This window comes from Nerophis lumbriciformis, linkage group LG22 (genome assembly GCF_033978685.3).
Source record: "Nerophis lumbriciformis linkage group LG22, RoL_Nlum_v2.1, whole genome shotgun sequence".
NCBI lineage: Eukaryota > Metazoa > Chordata > Actinopteri > Syngnathiformes > Syngnathidae > Nerophis > Nerophis lumbriciformis.
In genome coordinates, this window is record NC_084569.2 from 125469 (window position 1) to 137500 (window position 12032).

General features: G+C 37.5%; 1 protein-coding gene across 4 annotated transcripts in view; it reads left to right on the forward strand.

Annotated features, from left to right (window-relative positions):
• Positions 1–3564: 3564 nt before the first annotated feature.
• LOC133602518 (serine/threonine-protein phosphatase 4 catalytic subunit B) overlaps positions 3565–12032 on the forward strand; it is a 25129-nt gene continuing 16661 nt past the window's right edge. The window contains exons 1-2 of one of the 4 annotated variants that reach the window (XM_072915786.1): positions 3565–3692; positions 9378–9636. In XM_072915786.1, coding sequence (XP_072771887.1) covers positions 9527–9636 — 110 coding nt within the window. In that variant the 5' untranslated portion in view covers positions 3565–3692; positions 9378–9526. The other 3 variants (XM_072915785.1, XM_072915787.1, XM_072915788.1) reach the window with 3 other exon arrangements.

The following is a 12032-nucleotide window of genomic DNA, read 5'->3' on the forward strand; positions in this document are numbered from 1 at the left end:
TCCTACAGCGGAAGTGACGTAATTACGATGACTCCCCGTCTGTCGAAACGTCCAAAATAATAAAATATGTGCCAGATATTAAAGTAATAGAAACATTACGACACTTCAGCTTAGCCAAAATTCGCAGAAGTTATAGTCTAGTAATATTTGTTCAAAGGGTGCGAGCCATAGACATCTTCTAAGGGTACGCAGCATGGAGCGCTACTGCCTACTGGCGCTGACGAGACGCGGGGCCGCCATCTTGGAGTGGTGATCCGCTCCACTCAGTGCAATTCATTTGGCAGGAGCAATGAACTGTCAGCGCATTTAATTCATTTTACCTCACTGAATACCACTGATTTTCACGCGCCTTTTCGTCATACGTGTAGCTATGATAAAGGACACATGTTTTATTATTCATAGTTTGCTTAACAGTAATATAATATTATTATATGCTATAAGTGACCAGACGTCCGAGATCAAAACTGGGAATATAATCCCAGAGAAGGGGGGAAAAAACGGTCAGCTATTTTTAAGTTGAAGAAACAAAATGATTAGGTTATATATACATGCGTATATCCTACATAAACAACATTAGATATCTATCTATCTTAGGAACTATAGACTGTATTGCTGTTGCTGCAGCAGCAGAGAGTTTATTCTGTCTTGACACTTTGTATTGATATTTTCTATTACATTCTTCCCTTAAATGATCATGTTTAAACTGATTGTTCTATATGTATTTTTTATGTATGTCGCTTTGGATAAAAGCGTCTGCCAAATACTTCAACATAAACTGTGAATGTTGTCTGTCTATCTGTGTTGGCTCTGGGATGAGGAGGCGACTTGTCCAGAGTGTACGTACCCGCCTTCCGCCCGAATGCAGCTGAGATAGGCTCCAACACCTCCCGCAACCCCAAAAAGGGATAAGTGGTAGAAAATGGATGGATGGATATACAAACACATCAGCTAAAACCACCAATCTGTTTCACTGGATTCAGAATAAAAACAAATTCTGTCTTACCCAACAATGTTAGTATTTGAATATTGTTACTTGAAGACATATTCCTGGTTGCAATTATACTGTTAAGAAAGTCTTGTCTTACACTTTGCCTAACTTGAGAATGCATCGTAATCAGCGGCGGCTGGTGAATTTTGTTTTAGGTGTGGCTGAAAGTTTGTAAACCAAACCCTTGTAGGGAAGATTTCTTTGTGATTTTCACATACAAATGAAGCATTCTGACAAAATAATGAAGACAAAATAGAACATTTCATAAGTTTGCAGAGAACTATATACCATACTTGCCAACCCTCCCGGATTTTCCGGGAGACTCCCAAAATTCAGCGCCTCTCTCGAAAACCTCCCGGGACAAATTTTCTCCCGAAAATCTCCCGAAATTCAGGCGGAGCTGGAAGCCACGCCCCCTCCAGCTCCATGCGGACCTGAGTGACGTCAGGTGCGCAACACCACGTAAATCGTTGGCCAACCAAAAAGTAACCCCAGTACGCTATAGCCAACATTCACCAGGAGATGGCAACAGACAAACATAGATAACTCTATTACATTATTCCCCTTTTAGAAATGTATAGAAGTTACTCAAAATAAATAAACAACCCAACCAAAAAATGCAGCAGCTCAATTAAATAACTGTACTTAAGCCACATTCTTTTTTTTTTTTTTAGTACTGAACTCTTAACCCTCATTTGTAAAAAAATAACATGCTTATTATACAAACAGTATTTGTACACCTTTAACACAGATTTTTATACTGTCTTCAGAGATTCAGTTTTTTTTGGTGGTACTCGAAACCTTTCTGGGTACCTGTGAAAGGGTGTTCAGCATGGTTAGAAAAATAGTGACAGAGAATAGAACAAGGATGGACAATTCAACCCTTAACTCAACAATGAGTAGATGAGTGTTATGTGTGTGTATATGTGTAAATAAATGAACACTGAAATTCAAGTATTTCTTTTATTTAAATATATGTATATATATATATATATATATATATATATATATATATATATATATATATATAAAATAAAATAAATATATATACAGCTAGAATTCACTGAAAGTTAAGTATTTCTTATATATATATATATATATATATATATATATATATATATATATATATATATATGAAATACTTGACTTGGTGAATTCTAGCTGTAAATATACTCCTCCCCTCTTAGCCCCGCCCCCAACCACGCCCCCGCCCCAGCCCGACCACGCCCCCCACCCCCCACCTCCCGAAATCGGAGTTCTCAAGGTTGGCAAGTATGCTATATACAATATATATATTGTATATATATATATATATATTGAATATATACTTCTCAACTCTGTGGTAATATTCTTTTCACACAATACAACCAATACTACGTTAATGTTAAATCTTACTTGTGAAAAGTACGATTTCTTTCAACAGTCCGCTCATTTGAGCAGGAAAACGCTGAACACAATCTTTGTTTTGTACCTGTCAACTGTCAGTTTAGCATCTTTGTTTTGTAGCGGTCAACTGTCAGTTTAGCATCTTTGTTTTGTAGCTGTCAACTGTCAGTTTAGCATCTTTGTTTTCTACCTGTCAACTGTCAGTTTAGCATCTTTGTTTTGTACCTGTCAACTGTCAGTTTAGCATCTTTGTTTTCTACCTGTCAACTGTCAGTTTAGCATCTTTGTTTTCTACCTGTCAACTGTCAGTTTAGCATCTTTGTTTTCTACCTGTCAACTGTCAGTTTAGCATCTTTGTTTTGTACCTGTCAACTGTCAGTTTAGCATCTTTGTTTTCTACCTGTCAACTGTCAGTTTAGCATCTTTGTTTTGTACCTGTCAACTGTCAGTTTAGCATCTTTGTTTTCTACCTGTCAACTGTCAGTTTAGCATCTTTGTTTTGTACCTGTCAACTGTCAGTTTAGCATCTTTGTTTTCTACCTGTCAACTGTCAGTTTAGCATCTTTGTTTTGTACCTGTCAACTGTCAGTTTAGCATCTTTGTTTTCTACCTGTCAACTGTCAGTTTAGCATCTTTGTTTTCTACCTGTCAACTGTCAGTTTAGCATCTTTGTTTTGTACCTGTCAACTGTCAGTTTAGCATCTTTGTTTTCTACCTGTCAACTGTCAGTTTAGCATCTTTGTTTTGCACCTGTCAACTGTCAGTTTAGCATCTTTGTTTTCTACCTGTCAACTGTCAGTTTAGCATCTTTGTTTTGTAGCTGTCAACTGTCAGTTTAGCATCTTTGTTTTCTACCTGTCAACTGTCAGTTTAGCATCTTTGTTTTGTACCTGTCAAGTGTCAGTTTAGCATCTTTGTTTTGTACCTGTCAACTGTCAGTTTAGCATCTTTGTTTTGTGCCTGTCAACTGTCAGTTTAGCATCTTTGTTTTGTACCTGTCAACTGTCAGTTTAGCATCTTTGTTTTGTACCTGTCAACTGTCAGTTTAGCATCTTTGTTTTGTACCTGTCAACTGTCAGTTTAGGCTGCTCGCCGGCTCCTCGTCACCATTTCAAGATGGCGGCCCAATTTCTCGCGTCATTATATAACATGTCTACGACTGACACAGCTACGGTATCAATTCAGTAGTTAAATGTAATGCCGATACTATCCTGAAGGGGGCAGTGTTGCAACCTCCTCGTGTCCGCTGGAGGAACACACCCGGAAATGACGACACAGCCAGAAAAGCGGACGGTCGGTGAATGAAGAAAAACTCCACGTAATGAAACAAACTGGTATTTATTCTTTCTTTCGACAGCGGACATAATTCTATTTTATATCGCACTGGAGTTGTTGCGATGTCCGCCTGGTGGGGATCATTTTCATGTCTTTAGTGCTGGGTAAAAAAAAACCGTCCCTGTATTGCTAAATGCCGCTAATGTTTACGTCGTCAAGGCGAGTTAATCGATAACCTTCACAATTTCATACCCGAGTTTTTATCCCACCAGTATATAACTTTGTATCTGTTATTGTTAGGAAGTGATAAACGACATTATTTTAGATAAGCTGTTGTTTGACGCCCGTGATGGCAACTTGTCATGCTAATGCTAGTTAGCATAGGCCTCACGCTCATAAGTCGATTTTTTTTCATTTCGGGTCTTCATAAATATGATATTATCAGCTTATTAGATGTGTGAATGCTCCAATGCTGAAGTTGAACTGAAATGCGGACAGAATGTAGTATGAATGTGTGAAGAGTTTGAATGTTGAAGAGTCTGCTTTAAATGTAACTTAGATATTGGCTTTCACTATGTAAAAGCGCTTTCAGTCACTCGAGAAAAGCGCTATATAAATACAATTCACTTCACTTCGAATTTCCAGGAGAAACGGAATAGGTTGAAAAATATGCGAATTGTGGAAGTTTAAAAAATGACCAATTCATTTTGAATGGGGAAAATGTCCCTTAAAAAACTGGTAATTATTGGAAATCCGGGATTTAAAAAAAATTGTTGCAGGAGAGCACATCATTTTGAACAAGCTGAACATTTTGGAGTTGGAACAGTTTGAATGGAGTTGGAACAGTTTGAATCAGATGAAAAATGTGGGAATTGTGGAACTTTGAAAAATGTCTCTTTGGTTTAAAGGAGAATTTCCCCAATTTGGGAATTTCGGTAAAAACTGGATTATTTTTGAAAATGGTGAAAAAAACTTGAATAGTCTGAATGAGTTAAGATAGTTAGTTTTGGAATTTTTCAAATTGGTCCAGAAATGTTGAAGTAGTAACATGTTGAATGGAGAAATGGTATTACGGAATTCCTGGAATTTGGGGAAAACCGGGAATTTTTCCAGTTCAAAAAACAACTTTGTTTTTTGTCCTAATTAAGAGGAATGTTTTGACGGTGGAACGGTTGAAGTGGGTTGAATGTGTGAGGAGTAATCACCAGAAAAAAGGGTGGAAATAGGGCTTTGGAAAACCAGGAAATTTAGAAAATCCTGAATTTTCTTGAACTTGGGGAAAAAGTAGTTTGAATTTCCAGGATGTGTTGAAGGTGGAACGGTTTGAATCAGGTGAAAAATGTGGGAATTGTGGAACTTTTAAAAATGTCTCATTGGTTTAAATGAGAATTTCCCCAAAATTTGGGAATTTCGGTAAAAGCAGGAATTTTTTTGAAAATGGTAAAAAAAATCTTGAATAGTCTGAATGAGTTACAATAGTTGGTGTTGACATTTTTCAAATCGGTGGAGATATGTTGAAGTAGTAACATGTTGAATTGGGAAATGGTATTACGGAATTCCTGAAATTTGGGGAAAAACGGGAGTTTTTCCAGTTCAAAAACATCTTTGTCCTAATTAAGAGGAATGTTTTGACCGTGTAACAGCTGAAGTGGGTTGAAAAATGTGGGAGGAGTAGTCGCCAGAAAGCAGGGTGGAAATAGGGCTTTTGAAAACCAGGAATTCCAGAAAATCCTGGAAATTTTTTTAACTTGGGAAAAAAAGTCGTTTGAATTTCCAGGACGGTGGAATGTGTTGAAGGTGGTGGAATGGTTTGAATCGGTTGAAAAATGTGGAAATGGCGGAAGTTTGAAAAATGGCTGATTAATTTTGAATGGGAAAAATGTCCCGGAAAAGCTGGAATTCTGGGAAATCTGGGAATTTGTCAAGGGAAAGCCCGTGATTCCCGAATAGGCTGAACAGTTTGAATTTGGAACGGTTGGAATCTGATGAAAAATGTGGGAATTGTGGAACTTTGAAAAATGTCTCATTGGTTTAAATGAGAATTTCCCCCCTAATTTGGGAATTTCGGTAAAAGTGGGAATTTTTTTGAAAATGGTGAAAAAAAACTTGAATAGTCTGAATGAGTTACGATAGTTGGTGTTGACATTTTTCAAATCAGTCGAGAAATGTTGAAGTAATAACATGTTGAATTGAGAAATGGTATTATGGAATTCTTGGAATTTGGGGAAAACCGGGAATTTTTCCAGTTCAAAAAACAACTTTGTTTTTTGTTCTAATTAAGAGGAATGTTTTGACAGTGTAACGGTTGAAGTGGGTTGAAAAATGTGTGCGGAGTAATCGCCAGAAAAAAGGGTGGAAATAGGGCTTTTGGAAAACCAGAAAATTTAGAAAATCCTGAATTTTCTTGAACTTGGGGAAAAAAGTAGTTTGAATTTCCAGGATGTGTTGAAGGTGGAACGGTTTGAATCGGGTGAAAAGTGTGGGAATTGTGGAACTTTTAAAAATGTCTCATTGGTTTAAATGAGAATTTCCCCAAAATTTGGGAATTTCGGTAAAAGCGGGAATTTTTTTGAAAATGGTAAAAAAAATCTTGACTAGTCTGAATGAGTTACAATAGTTGAAATGTTGAAGTAGTAACATGTTGAATTGGGAAATGGTATTACGGAATTCCTGAAATTTGGGGGAAAACGGGAATTTTTCCAGTTCAAAAACATCTTTGTCCTAATTATGAAGAATGTTTTGACCGTGTAACAGCTGAAGTGGGTTGAAAAATGTGGGAGGAGTAGTCGCCAGAAAGTAGGGTGGAAAAAGGGCTTTTGAAAACCAGGAATTCCAGAAAATCCTGGAATTTTTTTTAACTTGGGGAAAAAAAGTCGTTTGAATTTCCAGGACGGTGGAATGTGTTGAAGGTGGAAGGGTTTGAATCGGTTGAAAAAAATGTGAAAATGGCGGAAGTTTGAAAATTGACCGATTCATTTTGAATGGGAAAAATGTCCCGGAAAAGCGGGAAATCTGGGAATTTGTCAAGGGAAAGCCCGTGATTCCCGAATAGGCTGAACAGTTTGAATTTGGAACGGTTGGAATCGGATGAAAAATGTGGGAATTGTGGAACTTTGAAAAATGTCTCATTGGTTTAAATGAGAATTTCCCCCAAATTTGGGAATTTCGGTAAAAGTGGGAATTTTTTTTGAAAATGGTGAAAAAAACTTGAATAGTCTGAATGAGTTACGATAGTTGGTGTTGACATTTTTCAAATCGGTTGAGAAATGTTGAAGTAGTAACATGTTGAATTGAGAAATGGTATTATGGAATTCTTGGAATTTGGGGAAAACCGGGAATTTTTCCAGTTCAGAAAACAACTTTGTTTTTTGTCCTAATTAGGAGGAATGTTTTGACGGTGGAACGGTTGAAGTGGGTTGAAAACTGTAGGAGGAGTAGTTGCTAGAAAAAAGGGTGGAAATAGGGCTTTGGAAATTTAGATAATCCTGAAAACATTTTTTAACTTGAGAAAAAAGTAGTTTGAATTTCCAGGACGGTGGAATGTGTTGAAGGTGGAGCGGTTTGAATCGGTTGAAAAATGTGGAAATGGCGGAAGTTTGAAAAATGGCCGATTCATTTTGAATGGGGAAAAATGTCCCGGAAAAGCTGGAATAGGCTGAACAGTTTGAATTTGGAACGGTTGGAATCGGATGAAAAATGTGGGAATTGTGGAACTTTGAAAAATGACTCATTGGTTTAAATGAGAATTTCCCCAAATTTGGGAATTTCGGTAAAAGTGGGAATTTTTTTGAAAATGGTGAAAAAAAACTTGAATAGTCTGAAGGAGTTACAATAGTTGGTGTTGACATTTTTCAAATTGGTCGAAAAATGTTGAAGTAGTAACATGTTGAATTGAGAAATTGTATTAAACCAGGAATTCCAGAAAATCCTGGATTTTTTTTTAACTTGGGAAAAAAGTAGTTTGAATTTCCAGGACGGTGGAATGTGTCGAAGGTGGAATGGTTTGAATCGGTTGAAAAATGTGGAAATGGCGGAAGTTTGAAAAATGGCCGATTCATTTTGAATGGGAAAAATGTCCCGGAAAAGCTGGAATTCTGGGAAATCTGGGAATTTGTCAAGGGAAAGCCCGTGATTCCCGAATAGGCTGAACAGTTTGAATTTGGAACGGTTGGAATCGGGTGAAAAATGTGGGAATTGTGGAACTTTTAAAAATGTCTCATTGGTTTGAATGAGAATTTCCCCAAAATTTGGGAATTTCGGTAAAAGCGGGAATTTTTTGGAAAAAGGTAAAAAAAACTTGAATAGTCTTAATGAGTTACAATAGTTGGTGTTGACATTTTTCAAATCGGTGGAGATATGTTGAAGTAGTAACATGTTGAATTGGGAAATGGTATTACGGAATTCCTGAAATTTGGGGAAAAACGGGAATTTTTCCAGTTCAAAAACATCTTTGTCCTAATTAAGAGGAATGTTTTGACCGTGTAACAGCTGAAGTGGGTTGAAAAATGTGGGAGGAGTACCGGTAGTCGCCAGAAAGTATGGTGGAAATAGGGCTTTTGAAAACCAGGAATTCCAGAAAATCCTGGAATTTTTTTTAACTTGGGAAAAAAAGTCGTTTGAATTTCCAGGACGGTGGAATGTGTTGAAGGTGGAATGGTTTGAATTGGTTGAAAAATGTGGAAATGACGGAAGTTTGAAAAATGTCCGATTCATTTTGAATCGGAAAAATGTCCCGGAAAAGCTGGAAATCTGGGAATTTGTCAAGGGAAAGCCCGTGATTCCCGAATAGGCTGAACAGTTTGAATTTGGAACGGTTGGAATCGGATGAAAAATGTGGGAATTGTGGAACTTTGAAAAATGTCTCATTGGTTTAAATGAGAATTTCCTCCAAATTTGGGAATTTCGGTAAAAGTGGGAATTTTTTTGAAAATGGTGGAAAAAATCTTGAATAGTCTGAATGAGTTACGATAGTTGGTGTTGACATTTTCCAAATTGGTCGAAAAATGTTGAAGTAGTAACATGTTGAATTGAGAAATGGTATTACGGAATTCCTGGAATTTGGGGAAAACCGGGAATTTTTCCAGTTAAAAAAACAACTTTGTTTTTTGTCCTAGTTAAGAGGAATGTTTTGACGGAGGAATGGTTGAAGTGGGTTGAAAACTGTAGGAGAAGTAGTTGCTAGAAAAAAGGGTGGAAATAGGGCTTTGGAAATTTAGGAAATCCTGAAAAAAAAATTTAACTTGAGAAAAACGTAGTTTGAATTTCCAGGACGGTGGAATGTGTTGAAGGTGGAATGGTTTGAATCGGTTGAAAAATGTGGAAATGACGGAAGTTTGAAAAATGGCCAATTCATTTTGAATGGGAAAAATGTCCCGGAAAACCTGGAATTCTGGGAAATCTGGGAATTTTTTGGAATTTGTCAAAGGAAAGCTCGCGATTCCCGAATAAGCTGAACAGTTTGAAGTTGGAACGGTTTGAATCGGGTGAAAAATGTGGAAGGTAGAGCGCACCAACATCTGGAGAAGAAGACGTTGAATAAATAGATGTATTTTGGTGTATAAAAGCATGTGTGAATGCTTTGGAGCGTTCACACAATTCGGGCCATACTCAGCCTTATTACTTGTCAACTGTACAGTAATGACACACACTTGCACTGTATGTAAGTTGTTTTAGTAGTAATACAATGTAGCTAATGCTTTGAAATGTTCTTTTTGGCCAATCCTAACAGATGTCGAGTGTCTTCAAGTGAGACCCTAACGTCACAGCTGTTCCAAGGGAGTGGTCTCCCCACAACCAGTGTGTCAAAGACTCTCCTTCCTGGCGACCCAAGTGCTTGGGACCAAAGTGTGTGGTCATTGTGAGTGAGGAGCTTTCCCTATGTGTGTGACAATGGGCGACATCAGCGACTTGGACCGACAGATTGAACAGCTCAGACGCTGTGAACTTATTAAGGAAAACGAAGTGAAAGCACTGTGTGCCAAAGCAAGGTAATTACTCACCAAAAAATGGTGTGTGTGTGTGTGTGTGTGCACGGGCGAGTTGGCGCCCTGCTCTAGTCTACTCCCACCAAGACAAAGAGTACGGATGACTGAAAAGAGGGCTCTCTGCGTTCAATTAGTTGTATTGTTCAATAAACGCGCTCAGGTGCTGAGAACGATGCACAGAGTGAGACATCTTTCTCCCTGTTTTAAGAGAGAGACAAACAAACACGAGGCTTAACAATTCTGATTGACGAACATGGCTGTCACTCAAATGCGGGTGACGGCGGAGGGGAAAAAAAAACATCCTCTTGCGGTTACGTAATCATGCTGATTAAAATGTCGATTTTGATTCGATGTCGATGAGTTGTACAGCCCTATCTTTCGTAAACATTTTTTACTAAAGTATCAAATGATGTGAATTTAGCTGTTTGGCTCTTTGTTAGAGAACTGTAAGTTGTGCAAAAACTCAGGATGGGTTGTTGTTTATTGAGTATGTCATAGTTAGTTCCGTATCATGCATGTAATACATAATATACATACATATCTCCAGTGAACAGTCTCGTGCTCAATGGCAATATTATTATTTCATATAAAATAAAATAAGATTAAATTAAACATATCTCAAAAGGGTAATGGGAAGAAGTATAAATAAACTTTTTGAATCCCCCCCTTTTTTACATAGTTACTTTAACTAATATCCAGTTTCCTCTGAACCACATTTGATCACATTCATCTGGATCCACATAACTCAATTTGCCCAGAACAATGTGCTTACAATCCTCAATAGATCATAATAAGTAAGTCATATAAGTCATTCATACACATATTCAAAATAAGCCTATATGTGTATATCATGTTTGTGTGTGTGTGTGTGTGTGTGTGTGTGTGTGTGTGTATGTATATATATATATATATATATATATATATATATATGTATATGTATATATGTATATATATATATATATATGTATATATATATATATATATATATATATATATATATATATATATATATATATATGTGTGTGTATGTATAAATATATATATATGTATAAATATGTGTATATATATATATATATATATATATATGTATAAATATATATATATATATATATATATATATATATATGTCTTAATAAGGTTATCCAAAAAATAGTGCTCGATACCGTAGTAGAGCGCAATATATGTGTGTGTGGGAAAAAAAATCACAAGACTATTTCATCTCTACAGGCCTGTTTCATGAGGGGGGGTTCCCTCAATCATCAGGAGATTTTAATGGGAGCATTCACATACCATGGATTATATAGGGCACAGAGTGGGTGGGTACAGGCTGGTGTAGGGGCGTGGTGATTGGCTCATGTGTTACCTAGGAGGTGTTTCCGTCTGTGGCGGCATGCTGTTACAATTTTGCTGCGCTTGTTGAGGGATGACAGGTCTGGACGGTAAATAATAAACAGTTTTTCTTTCAAGCATAGGTTGCATCTTTTATTACCACTATTGTAAGGTGTGCTGGATGCAAGAATTTGCCATGTTATTGAATATTCAACATTATTGTCTTTGAGGTCCCAAATGTGTTTGCTGAGTTCTGTGGTATTCCGCAGGTTTTGGTTCCTGAAAGAAGCCTTGTGATTGTTCCATCTGGTTTTGAACTCTCCCTCAGTTAATCCTTGCGTGTTACCTTAGATTGGTAGACAACTGATGTTTGTAAGCACCCCCCGTTGAGAGGGCAATCAGGTTTCTTTCGACAGTTGCAACCTTTGTTGGTTTTGGAGTCGCTCTGTCCGGGGGCCGACGGCTCATTTGCAATTGTTTTGTTGTGGTTTGAGATGATTTGTCGTATATTGTTCATGCAGCTGTAGCTCAATTGAATGTTGTTCTTGTTGAATACTTTTCTTAGGGTGTTGTCTTTGGGAAAGTGTTTGTCAATCAGATTGAGGAATTTGTGTCCAATGTTAGTTGAGACGTTTTTGCTGTATGGGGGGGTTGTACCAGATGATGTCGTTTCGTTTTCTGTTCTTTTTCGGTTGGTTTCCTGGCGTGGGTTCATAGGTGAGGGTGAAATTGTATCCGCTTTCATCAAGGGCTTTTTGGTACGGGGGGGTTGCTTGGTCAAATTCAGCTTTGCTAGATGACAGCATCGATAGCCTTTTATTAATTCCGGTAGGTATTCTTTTCGTGGTGGTGGGTGGGTGGTTGCTGTCATGGTGCACGTATTGGAGTGTTGTGTTGGGTTTCGTGAATGGTTGGTAGCTGTTATTTCTCAGGTTGAAAGTGACGTCAAGGAAGTTGACGGTTTGTTTGTTGGCTTCAATCGTGATCCGTAGGCCGTTCTCTGTGCCCTATATAATCCATGGTATGTGAATGCTCCCATTAAAATCTCCTGATGATTGAGGGAACCCCCC